This window comes from Canis lupus, chromosome 34 (assembly GCF_011100685.1).
Source record: "Canis lupus familiaris isolate Mischka breed German Shepherd chromosome 34, alternate assembly UU_Cfam_GSD_1.0, whole genome shotgun sequence".
NCBI classification, from domain to species: Eukaryota; Metazoa; Chordata; class Mammalia; order Carnivora; family Canidae; genus Canis; species Canis lupus.
Window position 1 is genome coordinate 18807667 of NC_049255.1, and position 26679 is coordinate 18834345.

The 26679-nt window shown below is 38.7% G+C and overlaps 1 protein-coding gene across 5 annotated transcripts; it reads right to left on the minus strand.

The window, feature by feature from the left end:
- Positions 1 to 945: 945 nt before the first annotated feature.
- On the minus strand, positions 946 to 19806 carry TRA2B (transformer 2 beta homolog). Of its 5 annotated transcripts, XM_038583630.1 has the most exons (10): positions 19512 to 19726; positions 13131 to 13406; positions 8123 to 8256; positions 6930 to 7092; positions 5667 to 5855; positions 5346 to 5461; positions 4370 to 4453; positions 3085 to 3144; positions 2455 to 2528; positions 946 to 1950 (listed from the first exon to the last, which is right to left on the minus strand). In XM_038583630.1, exons 4-10 carry the CDS (start codon positions 6960 to 6962, stop codon positions 1940 to 1942), a joined length of 567 nt encoding a protein of 188 aa, XP_038439558.1. In that variant the 5' UTR covers positions 6963 to 7092; positions 8123 to 8256; positions 13131 to 13406; positions 19512 to 19726; the 3' UTR covers positions 946 to 1939. The 5 variants fall into 5 exon arrangements, with proteins under 5 accessions (XP_038439558.1, XP_038439557.1, XP_038439556.1 ...); XM_038583629.1 differs by lacking the exon at positions 13131 to 13406 and having other exon boundaries at positions 2455 to 2525; positions 19512 to 19806; XM_038583628.1 differs by lacking the exon at positions 13131 to 13406 and having other exon boundaries at positions 19512 to 19806.
- Positions 19807 to 26679: the final 6873 nt, after the last annotated feature.

Sequence of the window (26679 nt, forward strand, 5' to 3'; positions counted from 1 at the left end):
TGGCCTACCCTACCCTTTCCCCTCCCTTATCAAGAGGGCCTAGAAGTGGTAGCATGTTCCATCACGTACAGTATCCCTACAAAACTATATAATCCAGCCCCTTCTGGATCACATTCTACAACTATGTGAGGGGCCAATTCTAACTCTCAAACTGGTTGTGAAATAATCTAGCTGATACAAAGTTAATTCCAGGTGTTTAGAAGCACAAACATGCAGAATTTTATCCACTTGACAGTTTCCGAAGTTTGAGGTATGCACAGGAGACATTACCCAGTGTGATGAATTAAGGCCTGCAAACATTGCCTACAAACCGTATGTATTAAGTAGGCTCCATGCCCAGCATGGGGCTTTAACTTAACTACCCTGAAATCAAGAATTGCTATGTGCTACCAACTGAGCCAGTCAGGTGACCCTATTATTATTTTTTTCATATGGTTACCTAAGCTGGTGGCAGAATGGCATCATAAATTAGAGCACAGGCTGTGGATGGAGATCTGCCCACACCCAGATCCGGGCACTGCCATTTAATAGCTGTTTAAGTAACTTAAGTTATAGCTCACGGTTGCCTACAGACTACATGGAGTATGTGTAAAATGTTTTACAAAATACCTGGGACATATTAAGTGATTTTGATAAAATTACCTGCTTACTTATTGCACTTTACCTTGAACTGGCCATCTTCAGGACAAGTGTAGAGACTAGACTTATTTAATATAACACCATCCAAATGAAGACACTCATGTACCTAACTCCCCTCTTAATATGTGCTTTCCAGGAATGTACAATTTATATATTTTTTAAAAAAGCAAAAAAACCACCACATTTCAGCCCAAGGAATACTGTACAAGGGACTTAAACTATTTAAAAAAAAAAAAAAAAACCCTCTAATTAGAAGTAACAAGGTTGAAACAAAATCTTCTATATGTCAACTGAGTTGTACCAGCCTTTTACTCTTTTCATTTGCATTTATTCAAACACAGTTCTCAAAACATTTGAGTGAAATTGGGCTTCCTTTGGTAAGCAAAGGACCTGAAAATAATATTTAAAAAATGAACAGGCAAAGTCTTCAGTTCATCCACAACACAGGTGTAGTGTTCCCTTCTCTTTCCGAACTCTGAAGCACTCAGTTTTTTCCATAGTCTAAAAGCTAGAAGAACAAGAGTACATTTGTGGTGGAATGTATTTGTCACTTGCTGATAACTAGTTGAAATACCATTATCCCCTTGTAACAGCTTTAAGAAATAGCCTTTTAAAGGCATACATTGTGTACCTCTTTTCTTATCCCCTGCTTTATATAATACAGATTACATAAAGGCTGACAAATCCACAGTTATAGAAGCATTAAGCATTGGCTGTATTGAAAATTTTTTAGTTCTAATACTAGCAGTACAGGGTTACAGAGCATAATTTTTAACACTTAGTTGCAGGTATAGTAAGTATAGTATGTTTCATGGATTGGAGGAAAATGGGTATTTTTGTCTTGAAATTTACTACTGACAACCTAATCTGAACAGTTCTGCTAAGCATTGATATTAGAAAGAAAAGTAAAAACCAAACTTTATTGTTGCTTTTTACCATTTGGTAACATTTTTACACACAGGCTTCGATCTTCAGAATACCCTGGATTCAGTAGAAAAACCTTTTAAATGAAGTTTTGTACAATAGAAACTTCTCAGCAGTCAAAATTTAGACTGTAAAAAAATACATGCAAAACATACTTTTCTGAAAACACTTAACTTTGAACAAAGCACCGAACTACACAAATGCAGAATGAAAACAGCATTTCAACTCCACCAAAAGTAGTCATCATAAAAGGTGTAAAAGTCACCTAACTTCACTAGGCACTGTTCACTTTTTAAACAGGAGACAATAAAAAATATTGTCCACAAACAATATCCCAACTTTAGGGTAGGTTTCAGAAAGTCTTCATCTTCATGCTTTAATAGCGACCTAGGAAGAAATAATAATCAGTCTCTCAGTATTGAAGCATATTTATCAAGTATACTTTAATGTTGAGACTTTCAGACTATTCTACCATTCGAAAATTCTATGCATCAGATTCTCTCCTGTAAAAATAGAGGAAGACTCTCCTATTAAGGGTTACACTAGAAATCAAAGAACTGACATTAAATAGAAATAGCTATGGAAGTGTAACTTGACCCACAAGAACTAAGTTTTTAAAGCCACCCAATTGTTTCCAGGCTGTACAAAATTAGAAGCACTCCCCTTTAAAAAAAATGCTACAACAAATGGTGACCAGAATTTAGTATACATTTACTATTTTTGGGTTAGCAACAAGATTCCAAGATCATTTCAATATACTTCCTTGAAACTTACAAAAATGGAGGGTATATGTTATAATATAGATAAAACTACCTGAATTAACTATTTGCCATAATTTAAATTCAAGAAGTTTATTGTAATACATAAAATCGTATCAAGGTAAAAACTTACGAGGTGAGTATGATCGAGATCTAGAACGCGATCTGTATCCTCCACGACTATAGTAAGGAGAAGGTGACCGCCTTCTGTAAACAAATGTCAAAACCATCTAAGACTCCATAGATTGAAGTTAGATTAAATGACAAAGATCACCAATAGTCATGTTATTTTCAAAGTCTGTTTTAAATACAAAAACCACTAAACCCAAACACCTTTTGATGAACTCCCAAAATAAATTTTACTAGTGCTTCAAAGTGGTTTTGTAAGACTTGTATATTCACTTGCTTATTGAGATGCTCATTAAAAGCTAACAAAAATGCAATAGTACAAAAAAAATAGCTATAACGAATGAAAACTTAAATAAATGCTTATCAGTGACCTTAATTTGTACTATCTCATGTTAAGGTTCAAAATGGTGCCACTGAGTAATTGCCTAGTATAAGCCCAATTCATTTCTGTAAACATAAAATGAAGTCATGTATATACACACTATCACTGGTTCCAGTTTTAGTATTTTATGAATTTCATGCAATCCAATTTGTGTATGCAACTTGTAATTAACTACTAAAACATACTTCTAGTAAAACCAAGTGTCTTTAGGTGAGCCATTTTACTGTGCAGATTTTAAATACTTTGCCATACCTGTAAATCTGATCCCTATCTTGAGCAGCTCTCCATCCTCCTCCTCCTCCACCACCTCCTCTGTAAAGGCAGAAACGCAACACATTTCTTTTTAAAGTTTTAAAAATGATACATTTATACAGTAAAATTAGAACTCCCAGAAAAGTGAAAAGTAGTTTTTAAATAAGTGATTTAAGTGCTACCTTTGCCACCCTTTTTACAAACTGGCATAGAGCTCTCTCTGGTGGCTAAAATGAGTAACAGAACAAATTACATTTCTAAAGTAAATGCTTAACTGAATTAAAACCTGAAAGTTTAACGTTCTAAGCCCCCACATAGATTAATCCCTAAGTGCCAATTAACACACAAATGTTCTCTCAAAAAAAGTTTTTGTTGGGGATAAAATGCTGGACCATAGTATCAGAAGCATGCTTAAAGGTTTACTTCCACAGATAGTAGGCTGACCATTTTAACTTCTTTAAACATTCCAAATAATGTACCAAAAAAAAAAAAAAAAAAAAAAAGGCCCCCACACCTCAATAAGGCATCAAGGATTACTATTGGGGTCAGTACCTATTATACAATTGACATTTTCACAAGCAAGACAGGGTCTAAGTGACCTGCTGCAGCTAAAATAATTTTACCCCATTTTTATCTTCAAAAGTATTCTAAGTATTTATTTCCATACTAACCCCCTAAAAAGGAAAACGTATAAAATCTTTTGGTAGTAAAAAAAAAAAAAAACTTCTAGCCATTGTTTTGCTAAATTACTGCTCTTTAGCAGTTACTTCTTTGCACTCTTATAAGACTTAGTTTTTCCGTTTCTCCAGTGCATCATACATTAGAAACAATAAAAATGGCTTTATAAAGCAATGACTTTAAAAGGATTTCAGTTGGCTTACAACTTGACGTTTAAGAAAATACAGGGGCAGCCCGGGTGGCTCAGCAGTTTAGCGTCGCCTTCAGCCCAGAGCATTATCCTGGAGACCCAGGATGGAGTCTCACATCAGGCTCCCTGCAAGGAGCCTGCTTCGCCCTGTCTCTCATGAATAAAAATGTAAAAAGAAATTAAAAAAAAAAATACATGTACATATTAAACTGACTAGACACTTAAACCTTAAAAAAAATCTAGGTTTCTGAAAAAAAGAAAAAAAATCTAGGTTTCTGTATTTAATATATAAAAAGTGATTTTAATAAAGATGAAAACTTAGGTGTAGCACTGCCTTAAATTATGTTGCAACTGATTCAGGAGGAGATACTTCTTTTAATTTTTGGCAACTTAAATCTCATTTTATGGTTACCTTACCTGTATGATCTGCTATAGTAGTCACGATCATCATAGCCTCGATCATATCCTCTGTCATAGTAATCCCGACGGCGTGAGCTGCCACTATGAATAATAATATACCTTCATAAGATACCTTATGTCATTCCTTCCCTATTTAACTACATATGACTGTTACTGTTTAAAACTGTTCAGACAATAGCACGATGGCTCATTTGGGTCTTGGAGGCCACAGCTGAGCTCTAAAGACATGACTGGACAACTGCTTCAAGTATAATCTCTTTACTCTCCTTTATTGGGCAAAAAATGAAGATCATTTTCTAATAAATATTACCCTAATTAATTCATAGATGGGCCTTTTCTAATAGGAAAGTTAACTGGAAAACAATATTCCTGGTTTAAGATTCCACTGACATTAGATAAACACTGTCCTTTCTCTGGCCCCTATAATAATGTAGATAAATATATATTTAAAAAAAGACCTAAAAACAACAAAAAAACTTTTGGTTAAGGGATACACACAGTCTGCTAAACTTGCCTTCAAAAGTTTATTTGTTAAGCCCACATATTCTCCTAGGAGGGAAAATTAAAATATTTGGATGAATGTCGTTTCAGAAGTGAGAATATTTAAAGAAAAACTAAAACATGCACACAAGTAATGTTACAAAGCTGACTTTACTATAATAATTAAGATTCCATTATGAAAAAATGTTCTAATCAAGACTATTAATTACCAATTACAGTGTGCAGCACAAGTACCATGTCTCCACTGATTATTCTTTTGAACAGTTTTACGGAGTTAAAAAAAAAAAAAAAAAAAAAAAAAAGCCCAGAATGATCTATGGCATTATAGTCATAGTTCCAAGGACTATAATGTCCTAGTCCACTATAGTCCTAGTGGCAGGACTGGATGAAACGTCAGACTTTCTCCTAGTACATAGAGTTCTTACAGAAAATGCACTCAGCCATCCATCTTTATCTTAAAAAGAAAACTTACTAGGTAGGTCTCCCCATGTAAATTCCTGGTGTTGGGGTATGTGGTCTTTTTGTTATAGAGAAATCAACTCTGATCCTACGTCCATCAAGCTCCATTCCATTGGCACGCTCTTTTGCCTTCGAAAGATACATTAAGTTATTATGTACACCCTGGACGAAGCCACGAACTATCCACTAAACTATAAATTAGATTTTTCTACATATTTATAAGTAAATGTATAAATAAACATACCCTAAAAAAATTGTCCTATCCAAGTTCATTAGTACTTAAGAGTCAATAGTAGCACTATTTTACAAAGTTACAGGTAGACTTTTAACTTACTTCCTTGGCATCGTCTACATTTTCAAAATATACAAAGGCAAATCCTCTGGAACGCCTAGATTGCTGGTCATATACAATAGACACGTCAGCAATGGGGCCATATTTAGAGAACACTTCTCTTAGATCTCTTTCTGTAGTGTACAAGCTCAATCCAAATACTCCAAGACAGCAGTTGGGGTCAGGATTTGCCTAGAAATGGGAAAATAAATTTTAAACTTCAAAATTTATCATAAACCAAAGTTAAAATAAATTACCTCAAATGTCACTAATAAAGTAGATTTAAAACAATTAGAATTTAAAAAAATTATTAAAAAAGATTATTCATGAGAGAGACATGCAGAGGGAAAAGCAGACTCCCTGTGGGGGAGCCTGATGCTGGACTCAGTCACAGAGCTCCAGGATCATGCCCCAAGGCAAAGGCAGACACTCAACTGCTGAGCCAACCAGGCATACCAACAATTAGAATTTAAAATTAGTGTTATGGCAATAGCTGCAAGCATTAAAAACAGGCAGAAAAGGGGCACCTGGGTGCTCAGTTGGTTAGGCACCCGACTCTTGATTTTGGCTCACATCATGATCTCCGGGTTGAGATCAAGCCCCACATGGGATCCCATGCTAACTATGGAACCTGGTTGAAGAATCCCTCCCTCTGCCCCCCAAGCCCCCCAGGAATGGGCAGAAAAACGGCAAAATGAAGTTCACCCTCAGAATTAAACCCGTGTGTGAATGGAGGAGGAAACAGGGACTCATACTAGTGAATATCAAAACTGGCATTTTTGTGGTGGGAAACAGGAGGGGGAATTTACCCAAGGGATTCACATCCTAGGAATTTATTCTAAGCATAAGAATAGCATTATCTCTATAAGCTAAAAGGAAAAACAAAGTACTCAAAATGAACTCACTTAAAATTAAAATGGGAAAACCAAGAAAGCATTCTAAAAAAATAATAAAGCTAACCCAGAAAAATCCAATATTAGTATGGTACATACCAACATGTTATGAGACCTAACATTAGTATTTTAACAGTAATGCAAAAAGTGGATTTCCTATTTGATGAGCCGAGCCACACCGTCATGTCTTGCTTACGTGTGACTGATTGACAAAATGTACACCATTACCTAGGTATCTTTGAAGAGACTATCCTCAAAACACTAAAAAGTCTCTAAAGAACTCGTGTATTCACCGCTAAAGGTCCATTAACAAATATAATCAGTCATTTCAAAACAAAAGGAAACTGCTTCAACAATAATTTTTTCACCTTACCCGATTCCCAACATGACGCCTGCGAGTAGACATGGGAGAGTGACTGTGGCTATGCCGTCTTCGATAATCTCGACTGTAAGACCTGCTACGGGATCGTCTATGGGAGCGGGACCGAGATCTTGATCTTGTATAATGCCTTCGAGAACTTCTTCTGGATCTAGACCTGTAAGACAAAGGCTTCAAGGTCATAACTAAGTAACTGGTAAGATGCAGCTTTCACTTCTTCTAATTAATCTAGAGTTAAAGTGATAGAACACAACTCAGACATACACTAACAGGAGATCAAGATTTTTCTAATTTATCTACAGTCATCTCAATTCTGTTAGGAAGAGCTCCAAACCACTACCAGCTCTCTTCCATTTAAGATAATTAAGATCAAGGAGATCAAAACTAACATGCTCAAGACGAACACTCAAAAATTTCATACTCATAAGACATGCAGCACTTCACACTAGCTTGATTTGTGGCCACTTTCCCCCTCAGAATACCACCCTCTATTTTTCAGCTTCTCCCATTATGCCCATCATTCACTTAAGATAAAATCACCATCACCATAGTTTTCCTCCAGCAGTGTTTTAAAACCAATCAATTGCTCTTAACTACAGTGATCATATGAACTGTCATCTAAACCAGACAGGATACATTTAAGAAAGAAAAGAAGTACAGTTAATTATGCCTGACAATAGGCATAAACTGGGGCTTGTCCTGGGCAAAGGAGGACATATAGCCTACTATTCATCAACATTAAAAAAAAAAAAAAAAGGCGCTGTGTTAGGGTATTTTTGTTTTGTACACACATGTATATTAGACTACACCTATTTATCAAGAATTGTAGTTACGAAAGCCAATGTTCTGCAGTCTGTCATACCTAAACTCATCGTGAATCCTCACAATTCTGAAGAACTACTGCTCACTAACTCGCCTTTTAAAGATAAGGAAGTTAAGGTGGAAAAAGGTTAAGTATCTGCCCAAGCCAGAAAAAATAGAGGTAAGATTTGAACCCTAACGCCAAAAGCCCAGGCTCTTAACCACTTAGTCTTCTGTCTCAGAACTTATGATTAAGTTCATTGCTAGTACCAATATTAAATAAGCCAACAAATGATCTAACCCTCTCTATCTTCCTAATTTTCAAAGCACACACCAATTTCAAAGCTAAGAGTAACAGAAGAAAATCCCAAGACAGTCTTTCTTACCTAGATTCAGATCTGGACCTGGACTTTGATCTGGAACGCCTGGAATCTTCCTTGGAGCGAGACCTTGCAGGGGTATGCCTTGCAGATTTCCCAGATCCATGAGCACTTCCACTTCTGGAAGCAGAACGGGATTCCTACACGTAGATGTCAAAAGTTTAATTTGTATACTTTCTGGGCAACTTTAAAAAACAAATAAGCTGCTGTGAGATAAATGGTGAGGGAAAGCAATCCCCTTCCAAGATAAGAAAAACATAGGTAAGGGCAGGAATTGAATATACCTGGTATATTTACATTGCTCCAACTGACATAGGCCAATTAACTTAAACTTCCACCTTTTCTGGAGCAGGGATAAGAGTTAACTGACCCCACTCTTCAGAAAGGGGTGCCAAAGCCAAGCAGTTAAGGGAACTGTCCAAGGATTGTGTTTTGGGATTGTTACTCCATAAAGACTAGGGTGAGAAAGAATCTTATTAACTATGACACCTGTACCTTATACCTATATTTCAATCAAGTTGCCATCAATAAAACAAAATCCTTTGAGAGACTCACAAAACTTACTTTTAAAATTCCTTTTTTTCCCATAAGACCTCAAACTTCAAGTTATATTTATTATTGAGTGGAGAAAAATCGAGGCAGGGGACAATCTGCTTCAAGTCCTAGCAAAAGGCAGAAACTTAGTGGAAAGCAAGGACCAGCCTGAAGAACACTAAACCTTATTCCATCTAACCATGGTGGGAGGGCCTTAAGAATCTCAAAGCAACCAGATGGAGCCATGGCAGAAAGGTAGTAACTGTACAGAAGGAAGAGCTGAAAGAGTGCTAGAAATCTACAGCTTCCCTGGCTAAATGGAGATGAACCAGGGCAAACTGATAGGGATCAAGGAATAAATAACTAGGAAAGGTACATAAAGGACATATTAAAACAAGAACAGATTAAATCAGGGGCTCTATCTGGGTCCAGGAAGGGAGGGAGTTCAGAATTGTACATAAAAACCAAAGTCTAGGTATATACTGTATAGCTTTCCCATCAAAACTAGACTACCTGGTAGATAAATGGCACAGTAATGAAGATCTCTAAAGAAATCAGAGAAAGAATGGGTAGTAAACAGGGTAACTGGCTCATCAATGAGCCAAAGCATACAGTCAACTCAGCAGAAAAGACAACCATATAAAATAATGGAACTAAGGAAATATTCTGCCAAGGCACCAAAACAGAAACAGCGGATTAAGAGAACAAACCCACTGAGGCTGATAGCTAAGGTATGTATATCAAAGAAGACAACCTTATTTCAGGTTATCCAACTTAAGGCATATTAAAAGGCATCAAGTCTAGTAAAGCCTTTCTACCCAAGATAAAGCAGAAATGGCCAGACTCAAAAGGAACCAAAACATTACAGTAAGTCTTTGGAGGGGGGTAAGACTTTATGTTGAAACTATTGGATAAAAGTGATCACAGGAGACCTCCCTGTGTGGTAGATTTTCAGAGTATTCTGGACATTCTTAAAAAGAATAGCATAGGATATTAAATTATAGTTACAGCCTTTTTAGATTACATTCTGTGTTCTACAACATGAGGGGAGAAAATTTGAAAGATCACTTCTATGATGCTCAGGGAAAAAAAGTTATATGCAATACAAAAGAAACTCAAGTTTAGAATAGGAAAGAAAGTAACTCAGCCAGCAAAACAACTTCTGGTCTCTAGGCCTGAAAACAATTCTAGAAAACTTCCCAGTTAAGACTTCATTATATAAAACACGGTGTGAAGGGACATAAAATGTGACCGCCTCCTCTCCATCCCCCCATGAGTGACTGTAAAAAGATTCAAAGAAAAAGATGATATTCTTATTAGTGAAAACAGCTACCTTTAACAACAAGGAATGGTTAAAGGTGTACTGCAGCTTTAGGGACCCCAATAAATAATCTCTTGGCATTCTCTGGGAAATATTCTGCATACTCAGACATTTAAAAGCACAATCCACTGCCCTCCTCTCCTTGGACAAAGAAATTCTCAATAATAGGGGTGTGGTTTCTGACATCACAGGCAAAAGCAAATCTAAAAGAAAAACTAGAAAACAGGGACCCCCAAGGTTAACTGCCTTTGTTTATTTCAATGCTAGAAATGATTACTTCATGGAATGATTATAGCTGTTACTGTAAACCAAAGAAAACAGTTTACTCTGGAAAAGAGAGCGGAATATGCTCACCTTAACTCCCAATAAGAGTTAAAAGATTACCAATAAAATACTTGTAGTCAACAAATAGTAAGCCCAGGGGCCAAAATATAAAAGAAGAGAGGATAGGAAGATCTTTTTAAGCCTCTTGCTTCACTAAACAGAAAAACCTTATTCTAACCTGCTTTACTAGTCTGCTCACACTAAGAAAAGAAGATAAAGGGCCAAAGACACATTATCTGTGAAACTCTAAGCTTTTCTCTCAGGCCCTAAAACTGACTGGCTATATGCATATACATTTTGTGAGCAATCACTTCTTAGACCAGGAATAGAAACACCAGCCAAAAATGCAAAGACTTTCCCTTTTATAATACTGAAGCTTGGTTAGACCAACACCTAAACAATGTCTCTATCTCTTCCCACCTTTCGTGTCAAGGATGTTTCTTAAAGAAGTTAAACCCCTTTTTGTAGTTATGCTGGCCATTAACTGGTTTGAAAACATATTCAAGAAAATTTAGCCTGTCCAGAAGAAAGGAGACCTAAATTAGGCAAATCTAAATTCAAAGTTAACTTTAAACCTTAATCAGTGGGCAAATCTACACAACCAACTGGGAAAGCCTCCTCACAAAGAAAACTCTAAAGTCCACTCACAGGGCTGAAAAATTTTGTGTCAATGCATTAAAACCCTACCAAAAACACTACTCTGGACATTAATACCTCAAGCAAAAGGACCATGAACTTAATAAACATAAAGCCAAAAAATTCCCTGAATTTTTGCTCAGAGAATCAAGTTTTTATAGATTGGATCTTAGTCATATACTAACAATATAAAACGTAAAAAGAGCAGGTCAGGAAAAAACCTAATCCTTTCAACAAAATAACTTCATCTTCCTATTCCAAGAATGGCAGTATCTTAGACATTTTTGAAAGAGATGAAGTAGAAACCATGTGAATCAAATCATTAAGTTTCTCCTGTATTATTTTAGAAACTGGATTCAATTATTTAGATTTTAAACAGTGGCTCTTAAACAGAGATAATGCAGTAAACCTACACAGCATTTAAGAATACAGGTCCCTAAACTAAAGCTCATTTTAGTAATTCTGGAGTTGACCATTTCCTATGAGCACCATACAAGATGCTAATTAAAGCCTAATTATTTATTCAATTTCAGAGTATTATATTTCCTACTTACTGATTTTTCTTGGCAAAAGCATCTTCCTCGAACTTTCTCTCATTTTCTCTGTTCCACCTGCCCAGGACAAGAGGCCCATCCATCTCCCTCTTACCACCCTAATAACTAGGACAGGATGAGAGAAGGAGGCACTGTCATACTCCAAGATGCTTTGGCCAAGGGGTGGTGGTGGGGGAAACCCTGAAGGACAGTCCACCAGCATCACTGTTTAGTTTTGCCATACATCTATCCAGCTTTGGCCATTTAATCAATTCCAAACTACTTTCCTTCCACATAGAGGCCTAATAGGTCTTTCCTCTTTTGGACAAGGACCTTTCAGATCTCCCGATAATAGAATACAAGGACTTAAACAGAGTATCTACTCACATCTCTTTTACCTTAGCTCTCTACCTAATCTGTATGTAATTCAGAATACAAATTAACTTAATGTTACTTATACATGGCAAAAATATTTTACAAATAATTGGGACAAAACAAGTGCCGGATACTACCATAAATGGGAATAATTTTCTTCTCCTTGCAAAACACAAGAATTATAAAAAGCACAAATCTTCCATTGACAATTGGCCCTAAAAACCTCCAGAAAAGAGATCCTTCTAGAAATGTCACTTAAGCCACTTTTTCCAAGAGCTAGAAGATCTGAAAACTCTCAGAGAAAGTTTAGGTTATCTTCATTTCAGGAAGGAGAAGTGATACCCTTAGCTTTCCCAACAGAAGACAACTGTTGGTTAGCTACCACTGGATATAATTTTGACCCGTTACTTGTCGCATCCAACTGAAAAGTTAACATTACACTGATCACCTGGTTCTTTTATTCAACTAAAAACACACAGAAGGGGAAATAATAGAACTTTGAAAGTTTTTTTTCCCAGTTAGTGGGAGTGGGGAACCAGAATAAAGCTACTTTATAATCCATACCACTCACATCATTATAACAGTTGTTAATTGCAGAAAATGAGAAAAAGGAATAAAGCGGTTTTCAGAATGAAAAGCAACTACCACTATTGCCACCGAGTTAGAGATCCTGTTCACTTGTGTGACCCACCTCATTCTAAGGGAAGCTACTGTATTTTTTTTTTTAGCAGTAATCCTAGTCATTCAGCTGGAATAGGCATTAAACAGGAAAGAATTAAGAATCATCCTTGTGAATATAGAACCTGCAACTTAAAAGGTAGGGCCTAAGAGGTCATAGCTTTCCACTATGCCATCTGGAAAGAAAAATTTTCATTAATGCCAAAAGGAGCTAACTACCCTGTTCACTAGTTTGCTTAAATTTTGAGAGTTGGTTCTATAATTGTCCTGGCAACAGTCTCTGGGAAAACTATGACAAATATATTCCAACTCTGAAGGTACTCGCTCATGCCCCAGGACCAGCAGAGTCAGATGAAAAAATCTGGAGGGACAACATGAAGCAACTGTTACCCATGCTGGAGAGCTCATTCCTGCCTCATATTTGACTACAAAGGGTTATTTTTTTAAATTGCATTTCAATCATTTGACTAAGAAGTTAAAATTAGAATTACCTAATTTAAACGTTTCCCCTGGAAGGCACTTCTTTGCCCTGTATATATTTTCTTCTATTAAACAAATAATGCATGCATGTTTAGCAAAATATACAGGGACACATAAACAGACTAGTAATTACTTAGCGTAGTGCTTTCTGATTCCAGATTACTTCTTATCTTAACTTCATTTTTATTTCTTTTCTTCATTCTTCCGTTTCAAATTCTGACTTCTTTCATCTTCCCCACTTCACACAAATTGCTCAATATTCTACAAGTGGGACTTCTGGTCTGATAATTAGCATGCATTCTTTCTTTTATTTTTTCAAATTTCAGCTTCACTTATTCCTGAGCTTCAAATACTCATTTATAAAACTTGTCAAATGACGACTTCCGCATTTTCCTTCTTCAACATTAACCTTAATAGAAAAAGAACAGGATGAAGATATTTTAAAACTCCAGGATAAAATCCAGTGCCAAAACTGAAACTAGAAAAAAAATTCCCTTTTTTGGATTAAAAAAAAAAAAGCTAGAGTATGCAGCTCAAAAAACTGAAACTAGCTTCCTGTTGGTTCTAAAATATCAGGTATCAACCTCAACTGTCTATTTCAAATAAATTTTTTATCATGCTTAAATTGAAAGCGAAGTGCGCAACTGAACATTTGCTGTTCAATCTAACATTTAAGAACTTTACATTTCACACTTCTTACTTATTGTATTCATCAATAGAAAATGTCAAGTGTCAAAAGCACATTTCTAGTAAAAAAATGACACATTAATACAGAAGTGCAAGAAAGGAAAGCACGGACAATTCATTTGTACAATGACAAGGCTCAGGGTTGGAGAGGTTTTACAACTTGTGACTTGTCTAGATAATAAGGTAACAAAATGTATTTAATGTCACACACTTTTGTACTGCATGTTTAAAGAGCGCTGTAGAAGACAACATCAGGGAAATCAAAATTTGGACTGAAGTGCTCAAAACCCACCCTTAGAAAACTGCTCTAGTGACATTTTAAAATATGGTCTAACTACTAAATTTAGTACTAAAATCATAAAAAGACAAAATCAGGTCAACCAACTACTATATCCATGTAGCTATGAAGGAAAGCAGAACAAACTTGAATCCAACAGTGGTGTTTTCAAAGATTCCTGTAAATTCCCCCTCAATGAACAAAGTATTAAAATCTTCTGCAGTCCAAAGGAGAAACCCTACTTTTTAAAGGTGGCAATATTGAGAGAAAATTATAGCTCACCTCCTGAAATTAAAAACTCCACATCACTAAACAGATCAAAAAGTATTCTAGTGTCTGTTGAATACCTTCAACAAAATAGTCCTCACAAAGCATCCTCATTCTCCTTGTTATCCTGTACTTCACCTTATGATCTTTCATTTAACAATTTCCTCACTACTAGTTTTATTTTCTTTTGGGGTGAGCAAGGTTAAAGGTTCTTAAAAAAAAAAAAAAAAAAAAGGAAAAAAGCCATTATATATCCGGGCATTAAGACAACCATGGCTATCGTGGGAAGTGTTGTGATGTCTTTCCTAAGAAAGCACAAATTTCAGTCCAGTTTTTTTAAAAAGTCAATTATCGTTTAGTCCAGGAAAAAATTTAAATAGCTTTTTATTTAAGGGAGTCACAGTAATTGATTTTCTTTTAATATCCATCACTAAAATGTAATGGGAAATGTTTGCTGGCAGCACAAATGTAATCATGGAATCAGAATGCCCAAGCAGGTTTCCTCTTTAAGGCCACCTAAGGATAACATACTGATACAGGGCCTTAGATACATAAATATACTAGAACGGAGGCCAAAGCTCTAGGTATCGTAACTTTTCAATATGGACGCCTTCCTGCCTTTTTAATTATCCCTTCCCAACCATCTTCCTTTTATTTTTGAAGATCAAAACATGCTGGTAGATAATGTAAATATTAAGTTTATTTCAACTCAACTACTAACACTAAGCTCAAGTGGCCACTTTAACAAAACCAGACAACTAACTACTGGGGCTAATGTTATTGTCCATTTGGTTAAGAGATCCTACTTAGAAATAAGCAGAAACTTCTCCCATCATCAGCACAATTTTGGTTAAAATGACTCTAGGGATTACAACCGGAATTCAAATAACTTTTAAAAACGTGTATAAACTCCGTAGGGAACTGACAAGGTAATATTTTAAAACGTGAAACAGGGCAAAGAAAAATGTGCTGATCCTGCTATAAATTTAAAGGTTAATGCTCATATCAATGGACTATTTAATTTTCTGTGGTCAAACACTATCAGAAGATTGAGTGGAGAAAAAGCTTCAAAAGACAGAATATTCCTTGGCTCATCTGACTTGTAAGCCCATCTCTTGCATCAATAATAGACTCTGAAAAGGGGTCTCATACATGCATGCTGCAGTATTGGGCAATCTAAGTTGATCAAAGTAGCAATCCGAAAATAACTTCCACAACCCAATTCAAAAAGATTTTGGGGAATCTGAAAACTAATTTGCTATAGTGAAAAGCTCTTTTGGGCTTAATTAAAAACAAAACTAAGTGACACCACCACCTAAAATTGGTTGTTAACCCACATCCCCAAAAAACTAAGCTTGGATAAAACACTTAAAATTTCCTGAACATCAATCTCTATTCCCTCTAAAAAAAATAAAATAAAATAAAATAAAAAAAATTCACAAATGAAAACTAATCATAACAGAATGCAAAGGCTCAAAAAATATACACAATTGTATTGTAGGTCTGTTATTCTCTTGGGCAAAATGTGAACTATGAAATGTTAAGTTTATCACTTAGGTTTTGGGCTTTATTGGAGATAGAGGAAGAAAAGGTAAATGATATTAACATCTCTCATCACCGGATTCCTCTTTAATCGTTTGACAAAACGAGTACTTACCTTGTAATCACTTGTAATTTCAGTTTGAAAATGCCACCTTCTAGTTCCAGATAACATCAACATTAAAACCAAGAAAAATATTCTTCAACCTGGTTTCTTCAAGAGACTTGTACCTAACCAGACTCACAGTAAAACAAAGCAAACTATTTCCTCCCACTGGAAATTCAATCCTTTATTAAAGGAACTGGTGCGATGGCTGTAATTCTTTAGAAATAGATTGAGATGTTTCAGTTTTTGAAAATCAGAATTCAAAGTTAGGGGCTAAAAACAAAGAATACAGAAAGACAACCCAAGATTAAGCAGAAGAGAAAAACTGCAGAAATCTGAAAAGCAGTTTGATGGGATGGTATCCAGATGCTAATCATTTCCACAAAGAATAAGACTAAAGACAATGTACCTAACATTGCAAATATTACTTCTACAAAAACCATAGCCAATACCCTACCAGAATATTTTCTTAAACTGCTTGCTATTGTAATCTTGACAGCAGGACAGAAATCAAAACCATCTGGTCTATACAATAGTGTTTCCTTTGTGTCTGGATTCTAAGTATAGATGTGTTTGCAGAATCTAAAGAAATTACAATCATTAGGAAGGTAGAACATTAAACTAGTAACAAGACCACACAAACATCGCATATCCTAAATATTATGACCATTACTGGTCCTTAAAGATTACCCAAGTATCACCATGTACCTCACCTCCAAACTTGCAGCCAACTCTTATATTCTTACTTGTCCAGATTGTGACACAACTGCTATGAATACTTCTTTTTGCAAAGGTGGTCAACTATTCCCCAAAAATGCTTGCCAGTAATTTTTGGAAAGTACTGGAAAAGAACTATACTCGGAAATGAAAAATTTTATTTTGCACAAGTTCGGCTACATCAAGGAAGTGACTCTAGAGACATTTTAATTTAAATCTATCAACGTTCATGAGAAATGTTCCACAACTACTCTGCCATAACTAAAATGTGATGTGGACAAAAATTCTAGAATATACCGTGAGTACGCATTTAAAACGAAATAGGGGCACACACTGAACCACTGTTCTAAGTGTCAGTATATTCACTCAATAGGGGTGATCAAACAGAACAATTTATTGTACACATGCAACCAGCCTATTTAGGAAGTGAACTTCTAAAGTTTAAAGAAATGGGGAAAAAATACTTCCGGAACTATGCTGGGGCTTCAGGAACAGCGACGTCTCAATTCTGGACTGCTAAATTAAGGGAGGGTTGGGTGGAATTCCAGCCAAACCAAGGAGATTTGTATTACACGTGATTACATTAATGGTACCAATCAGGCTTTTACTAATGATTTACATCAAGTTTGATAGGTTTAAGGGTCTAGAGTGGATTTACTACAATTTTTCAGGCTCCAGAGACGCTATTAACAGGTATGTCCAAGATTATTACCCTGAATCCAACTTTTTCACGGCTTTCAGTTCAAAGGATGTTTTTAGCCAATCAGACCTGTTACAAACACTTAAGTCTTGTTTATGGCATCATATCTAATCTGTTCCATTAAGCTTTAGGGTTTTGCCAGAGTTCTTTAGGAATCACAACCTTTTTTACGGTCTATTCTAATCTCTTCGGCTTCCAATACACCAATTGGAAAGCAATCTACATACAAAACAAAATGCCAAATAAAACTACGAAGTTTAGAAATGCTTCCAGGACTCAAAACTTATGTAAGGAAAAAAAAATCAATTTCTAACATGTAACTTTCCTTTATAAGAATTTAGCGAATACCTAACCTATGTAAACAAAGTTGTGGAAAAAACAAGGATTTATATTTTTAACCAGAAAAAAAAAATCAAAAAATGTCAAATTATTAGGATGGCAACCCAGAGCTGTTTCAAGCCAGGAACCTACCTTCAGCAATTTCCTCCCTTATGTAAAATACGACAATTTATTTTGGGGCAATGTTCGTTTTCACAAGCACACCATTCCAAGTAACTTATTCAGGTATATTCAACTAAGAGCGCTTCTCAGAAACCGGCCATTTTGTATTCTCTTCGCAGCGCAAAAAAGTACTCAGTAATTGTTTAAGAAAACCGAAGACTTAAAAGTTATCATTTGCTTCCCCCGTTCCAAACACCGATGACTAGATTCAACGGTATATAGTCAACTGGTAGAATCAGCAATCACTGCTTAACAATTTGTAGGTTGGGTCCAAACTTTCTTACGGTGGACAGCAAGAGCTTAAAAATACTCGTACAGGCACTGATGTTGGTGCAACCAACCGTCTTAAAGGAAAATGTAAAAAGCCAGTATTCTCTGAATAGGTGAAGCCTCATTACTCAAGTTAAATCAGATTTGGTTCCAAAATTACACAGTAAATTTTACAAAGTTTCAGGGCCTAAGACAGGAAGTTTTTAAAAAATGCCCTCTTAATGAAGGGCCCCAAATCGGTTTCATAGAAGTTTGCTAGTGTATTTGAATAGATTTACCTGACGACCGCTATTGAGATCTTAGGATGGCACTAGAAGGCAAAACTTAAGTCAACTGTCAAAGCACCCAACTTCTTTATCCTTACCAAGTTAAAAAAAAATCATGTTCTCTGGTGCTTTTCATTAATCTCACTCGAAGAAATTCTCCATATCCTCCGAATGCCCGAGATTGACAAGCTTTGTGTATTTTTGCATCTTCATGAATACCCAAGGCCTGCAACCACGCTTTATTTACTACACGCTTTTTAAGCCCGGAAGCGGTCTTATTCCCGCAATCTAATCAAACCACTACCGAACTCAACATTTGGGTTAAGTGGAGGCAAAGTCAAAGTGTACCAACATAAGCTGTGGCTCACAGAAGTAGAATGCCTCAAAACAAAGGAAATAACGGCGCCATACATGGTTGCCCGTCAGTTTCTTCTACACAGTCCCCTAGAAAATAAATATCTGCTCCATAAAACAAGAAAACCTCTGTAGCCTCAGGGTGTCGTCCATCGGATACCGATAACGATTTTTTCCTTTGAAAGAAAACACTTTCGATATCGGAAAAAAGCACTCCCTTTAGGCCAGACAAAAAGCCCGCGCGAAACCCCCTCTAACGGGCCCAGAACTTGTCTACCTCGGATTAGTTTCCCCGACGTAAAAAAGCCCCAAGAACACCCCAGACTCCGTCTTTTCGGGGTCCACAAAACGATTCTAAAGCTAAACGATGGGCCAACCCTCCCAGAGAACGCTGCCTTCCTCCCCCCGCTCGGTCTGTGAGGCGCGGGCCCGCCTTGACGCGCGGCTGCTCCGCCATTTTGTGCCTCTGGCAGCGCGCCCGGCCAGCCGGCCCAAGATGGCGGCAGCGAGGCTTCGCAGGAGAGCAACGGCGAAATGAGATACCGCTCCCCTCCCCCAACACCAAGGGGACGCAGCGGCCATTTTTAATCTTTCTCCCCTCTTCTAACGGAAAAAAACCGCCGTCTCGACTTGCGGGCCACACAAACCCGCCAGTGGCCTACTTCGTGACTAACGACACTATTCGCAAGGGCTTTTAAAACCCCACTCCTGTGCTTCCAAGACTCAGACTTCGGAGTCTAAATCGCCCGTCTCCGGAGCCGAGGCCGACGGGCCTGGGAAGAGATGCAAGCTGGAACCACACGGCCGCCCCCTGCACCACCTCTACGTACCCGCTCGCCGTAGTTCTGCTCGCCGCTGTCGCTCATGACTCCTAGCTGCTGTCGCCGCTCGACGGGCTTCAATCGAAGCTGCCAACCTCTGGCGCCTTCTGTATAGAGGCTCCGCCGCAGCCTCACAGAACGCACGGGCTCCCGAGCCGCCGAGTACCGAAGCGCTCCGCACCGCCTCCGCACGGGCTCTAAGTCTGCCGGACGTGACGCGGCGCTCCTTAAGCCGGCTCCTCCCCTTTCAGAACGCGCGCTTTCTTGGCCCCGCCCCTCGGCGCTCGGTCTTCCCTTTCTAGCGGCGGCGCGTCCGGAACCGGACGTGACGTAAGCCTCGCAGCCCGCCCAGCCCCACCCACCATCTCTGGGTCTCAGCGAGGCGGGAAAGTAAGCGTGCTGGACGGCCTGCGCCTGCGGTTGGTGGTCGCCGAGGGGCGTGGTGATGTCACCGGCCACGCCCTCATCTCTTCTGGAACTTTCCAGGGAAAGCGTCGCGGCGGTGGGAAGGAGGAGATGCCCTTTTTTCCCATCCTTGATTCCTTTCTTGTGCTTATTAGTTTTTGTGCCGCCTTTTGGTTGGAGAGACCCCATGTCCTTCTACTGCGACCCATGGTTTACCGCCTTGCACTTATTTAGCTTCAGTTGTGGATGCATCCTTCCTGAAAAAAACCTTCATTTGAGCACCTATTAAATGGTGAAGCACTCTCAGATCTCCAGGTGCTGACATCAGACACAATCTCTATTCTGAAAGAAGTTAGTGGTCCAGAAAGGAAGAACCGTTAAACACGGGTGTAAACTATGATTTTAAGCGCCAGAAGTGCCTACTGCAATGATGTCACTGGAGGGAAGATTAATTTTTTTTTTAAGATTTTATTTATTTGTTAGAGAGGGACAGGCAGAGGGAGAGGCGGGCTCCGTATAGGGAGCCCGACGTGGGACTCGACCCGGGTCTCCAGGATCAGGTCCTGGGTTGAAGATGGCGCTAAACCGCTGGGCCACCCGGGCTGCTCTTCTCTTACCCAATGGCGTGATAGACAGTTCTTGAACAGCCTCGGTTTCAACTGCTCTTGTTCACTTATACTTTTTTTTTTTTTTTTTTTATAAACACAGTACTATCCAGACCTTATCCTATGTACCCATCACCCATTAAAAAGGAAGTATGATAACCTGGCTGGTTTGGTACTTTTGGTACCTGTAAAGGACCATTTGATTTTTTTAAGCAGCTTTATTAAGATGATTACATACCATGCCATGCTCCCATTTAAAGTGACTAATTTAGGGACATCTGACTGGCTCAGTGTTAAGCATCTGCCTTTGGCTCAGGCCATGATCCCAGGGTCCTGGGATCCAGCCCAGCATGGGGCTCCCTGCTCAGTGGGAGTCTGCTTCTCCCTCTCGCTCTGCTCTTTACTCCACACCTCCCCCCTCCTGCCCCGTGCTCGCTCTCTCTCAAATAAATACATCTTTAAAAAGTAAAGTGAATAATTCAAATGGTTTTTATTGTACATATAGAACTGTGCAGGCATCACAGCAATTTTAGAACAGTTTCATCACCCCTAAGAAGAAACCTGTACTCATTCATAGTCATTGTACATCTCCCTCTCCACCCTCCTGCAACCCTGCCAGCTCTAAGGAATCTGAAGTTTACTTTGTCTCTATAGTTTTTATTCTGAACATATCATATAAACAGAAATATTTAATATGAAGTCCCTTGTGATTAGCTTCTTAATGTAGTGTTTTTAAGGCTTGTGCATGCTGTAGCATGTATCAGTATTTCATTCTTTTTAATTAGTGAATAATATTTTATTATATAGATATATCACATTTTATTTATTCATTCATTGGTTGATAGACTTTTGTACCCAAAAGTGCACTTTCCATTTTTTAACCATTATGAGTAATCACAGCAGCTATGATGTTTTGTCGAACATACATTTTCAATTATTTTGGGAATATACCTAGGGGTGGATTGCTGAGTTGTATCCTAATTCTATGTTTAACATTTTGAGGAGCTTTTAATTCCAGCCACTGCGGTATCTGGGTGGCTAAGTGGTTGATCATCTGTCTCCAGCTTAGGTAGTGATCCTGGGGTCCTGGGGTCAAGGCTCCTGGGATCAATCCCCAGGGGTTAGCCTGCTTCTCCATCTGCCTATGTCTCTGCCTCTCTCTGTGTCTTTCATGAATAAGTAAATTTTTTAAATCTTAAAAAATAATAATAATCCTAGACACTCTAACAAGTGTGAAATGGTATCTCATTGAGGGTTTGATTTGTATTTCCCTAATAATGATGTTGAACATCTTTTCATGTGTTTATTGATCATGTGTAGATCTTCCCTGGAGAAATGTCTATTCACATACCTTGCCCATTTTTTTAAATATTTTATTTATTTATTTAGGATAGTCACAGAGAGAGAGAGAGAGAGAGAGAGAGAGAGAGAGGCAGAGACACAGGCAGAGGGAGAAGCAGGGTCGATGCACCGGGAGCCCGACGTGGGATTCGATCCCGGGTCTCCAGGATCGCGCCCTGGGCCAAAGGCAGGCGCCAAACCGCTGTGCCACCCAGGGATCCCACCTTGCCCATTTTTTAGCTGAGTTATCAGTCTTTTTATTACTGAGTCGTAAGAATTGGCAATTTGAGTCTTACTTGTTTCAGCATCAGTATTTAAGGCACCTTTGACCCAGAGGTTTGGTGATGACTCAAGGTGACAATTGTCCTATTTTTTTTTCTTTACATACTCTCCAGAGCCATCCTCCACTGCTTTCATGGTTTTAATCAGCGACTTACATGCTGCTGGCTTCCAGCTTTATATTCACACATCTGAACACCCTCCTCAGTTTTGTGCTTAAATTCCAGTTGCCTGCCTGAATTTTTACCTGGATACTTCAGAGGCTTATAAAAATTAACATGTCCAAAAATTAAAATAATCATTTTAATAATCTCTTCCTTGGCTATCTATTTTTTTTTATTTATTTTTTCTCTTTTTTTTTTCCTTCTTTTTTCCCTTGGCTATCTAAATGTCTCTGCTAAAACTTCTCCCCTCCTTATTTAGTTAACATAGCTCATCAATTCTTTCTGTATAATAAAAATTTTTTCTTTTCTTTTCCATGCCCCTTACCTATATCAGGGCCTCATCAGATCAATTATCTAAGGAATTTTCCAATTATCTTAAAAATTGAATTAGTGTTTGTGGAGTTTTTACAGCTTTAAGCACTTTATTTCAAATTCTAATAAGAAAAAATAGTGGGATCCCTGGGTGGCGCAGCGGTTTAGCACCTGCCTTTGGCCCAGGGCGCGATCCTGGAGACCCGGGATCGAATCCCACGTCGGGCTCCCGGTGCATGGAGCCTGCTTCTCCCTCTGCCTATGTCTCTGCGCCTCTCTCTCTCTCTGTGTGACTATCATTAAAAAAAAAAAAAAAAAAAGTGATAAAACTCTTCAAACCATTACCTTGGACCTGGAGTTATAGTTTATAAAGATGAAATTCTAGTACACTTTCCCCCAATAATTGTTTTGAATTTTGCAATGATCCCTGGTGTTTTTATGCTCTTATTAATTTCTAGTTCTTTTATTGGCCAAGCTGTACCAGTTTTGAACTTTCTGGTAGCCTCCCCGAGAAGAAGAAATTAAATTTCTTTCCTCCTTTTTAACACCTAGATGCTTGTCAATGTGATGTAATTTAAAAATTAGATCAGGAACAAACTGATAGGTGTTAATTGTACAATTCTCTCCACTATGTTTGAACATTTTCATAATATAATGTTGAGGGAAAAAGACATAAGTCACGTCATGGTACCACATGCTCTGAAATGATCAATGGCTTCTCATAACTTTTAGGATAAAATTCAAAAAACCTTAATACAAGCTCTAATTCTCTGCATGATCTGTTCCTTATCTGCTACTCTTCCACTCATTTGCCATGTTATAGGCACGCAGTTTCTCGCACTCCTCGTATCCTCAATCTTACACTTTTGAATAAGCTGTTCCCTCTTCCTGGGATATTCAACAACCACCCTTTTTCCCAAAACACACCTATACTTGGGCTGCTACTCAGATCTCAAGCCTCACCTTGCTTCCTGGTTTAGATTAAATCTCTTGTTTACGTGCTTTTATAAGCACCCCTCATATTATTTATAACAGTTGTAGTTAAACAATAATTTTATAATTATTTCTCTGATTTTGGCTTTTATGTCTCTCTTCCTCACAAGATTCCTTGAGGACAGGGCCCATGCCTATCTTATCCACTGGTTTATACCTAGTACCAATACCTGGCATGTAGTAAGCCTTTAGTTACACTTGTTGAGTGAATGAAAGCAAAGTATGAATTTAGAAATGATTGAATAGGCAACAGGTACTTTTTTAGGTTCCTGAGCAGGAGACTGACTAGCTGAAAGCAGGGAAGATTGTCCTGGCACGGACAAAGACATGGAGGTCAGTCTGGAGAGCTTATGTGTCACTCATGTCTATATCTCCAACACACAGGGCCAGGCTGTTGAATGAGAGACTGTGTGGGATGTGGTTCCTGTGCTGTGGCGACAAGGTGGAAAGGACTGGCAGCAGGAATGGAGAGGAAACAGTGAGTGGGTAGACTCTGAGAGGCTGGCCTCACTGATCTTGATGATGGGAATATATGGATAAAAGGCCAAGACATAGGGGAAAAATGACCATAAATACTTTGTCTTGGTAGGGGAAGTATATGCAAAAGGAAATAAGGTGCCTGCCTAGGAGTACTCTCTTAACTGAGACTTACTCCCACAGTTTACAGAAAAGCCATAGCTGCCCCCAAATTTGATTATTGTTTCTACTTATAGAGACTAGACCCTTGTTCAATTTCTGTCCTTTCTACGAATTCAGGAGCTCATTCTTTCTTTGATTTATGGTTTTGCTCTTGTCCATTTAGTTATTTAATAAACTGGAGAAGAAAGCACGAGGCAGATCACAGAAGACCATATATACCTTTTTAAGGAGTTTTAGATTTTTTTTAGTAGGGAATAGGGAAGTGCTGAGGGGTTAAAAGGTAAGTTATATTGTCAAGTTTAGGTTGTAGAAAAGTGGTGGAGTGGTGTGGCCAAGGAAGACTGGAGTCTAGGGGCAGATGAGGAATAAGAGAGCTGCAGTCCGCTGTGCAGGGCATGCCTAGCAAGGGGCCAGGAGGGTTGATACCCAGGCAATGTGCTTTGTACACCCAAAGGAAGGCCCTTCTTCTGCAAATTTATGCAACGTTATCATTTGGGCCAGTAGCAGCCAAGCCAGGCAATCAGTTCCTCTTTAAATGTTCCAGACAAGGAATAAAGAGACTGAGCAAGTAAGTCTGAACCACAGCAGTCGCAATGGCGTTAGAGAATGAATGGATCTGACTTCCTGTGCTCATTGCTCCAAATTCATCCTTTTTGCCTGCTCTGTGAAAATAGATATGGTCCTTAAAAAAAAATCTATCTATCTATCTATCTATCTATCTATCTATCTATCTATCTATGCTTTTTTGCCAGTTGGCACTAAAGCTTTGTCAGTACAGGGCATTGTGCAGGCATTACAAGGGAAAAGGGTTTATTTCTTAGTTCCAGAGTGTTCCACAGACTCCTGCAGCACATGAAGCTTCCCCAGTGACCAGCTCCAACAGAGATTATAGCTCTCTTCAGCTCTGAGCTTCTGCAATGTGTTGGCAGCATCTCCAGATCCCAGCCCCTGCAGTGCATGGCTACCAGCAGCTCCTAGCAGCCAGCAGCTTCTTCTAGAGCACCCACCCCCAACTCCAGCCAGGCTTTGTAGCAGAGGCCTCTGGCTCCTGCAGCACTTGCAGCTTTTTTTTTTTTTTTTTTTTAAGATTTTATTTATTCATGAGAGACACACAGAGAGAGGCAGAGACACAGGCAGAGGGAGAAACAGGCTCCATGCAGGGAGCCTGATGTGGGACTTGGTCCCAGGACCCCAAGGATCATGCCCTGGGCTGAAGGCAGCACTAAACCGCTGAGCCACCGGGGCTACCTGTATTTGCAGCTTTTGCAGTGCTCTGCTCCTACAGTGCACAGTACCCAGCAGCACCCAGCAGCATCTAGCAGCTGGTGGCTTTCCCTGGTACCACATCAAGTGGTTTTGTAGGTGAGACACTGCGCCATGAACAGCTTACCTTAGCATCCTAGAAGGAAAATTTCCAAAAAATTCTAGAGGGTAAATTTCTATTCAGTTCTGCCAGGATGGCACCTTAGCAACTTCTCTGCAATCCAGTGAGCCACAACTATGCTCTCTATGAAAAGGGCTGGACCTCAGCTCTTGAGGAGAAGGAGGTTTTTTCTGGGGACTCTGAGGTAGACCTAGAGGTAGGGCTTCTCCTTATCTCCTTATATCTGCTATTCCTATTTCTTCAAAGATCCTTCTATTTTTTACTAGTTTTTTACTAGTAAAAAAACTAGTTAGTTTCTCATTGCCCCAGCCCCAGTTATAGTTAACAATTCTTTATATTAAAAGTTCAAGGCCAGGGGCACCTGGGTGGCTCAGTTGTTCTAGTGTCTGGTTCGTCTGGTTTGGCTTAGGTCATGATGTCAGGGTCCTGGGATCAAGCACAGCATTAGGCTCCCTGCTCGGCAGCGAGCCTGCCTCTGCCTCTTCCTCTCCCTCTGTGATCTCTCTGGCTCTCATGCTCTCTCAAATAAATAAATAACATCTTAAAAAAAAAAGTTTGAGGTCAGAGTGAAGTGATATCAGGAGAAAGCCTGGCTTTGCAGATGGAGGAAGGGGCTATGAGCCAAGGAATGTGGTTGGCCTCTAGAACTGAACTGGCCTCTAGAGAAGAATCTTCTGGAACAAACAGGAAGCCCAAACAGGAAGTTGCTGCTGGGGAATTTGTGCTGGGTAGAATGGTGTGAGCAGGTTCGCTGCTTTCCTTCCTCAAATCCCGTGGTTCCAGGGCTCGGCATGACTCAGGGGTGCAAACTCTGGAGGGTCTAACTTGGAATGTGACTCAGAAACTCTGACCGGTCTCCCTTGCTCATATCTGAAACTGGAAAGTTTGCAAAACCCAAAAGCTCTTATCAGAAGAGATAAATTCCCTTTAAGGAAGAAAAACACAATGGAAAATTCCATGGGAATTACTTGAAATTGCCTTATTCTTGTGTCAGCAAAAAGGAGGTCAGAAGTGGCCTGTTGGATCCATGGCTGTACAGCTGGATGAAGCCTGTC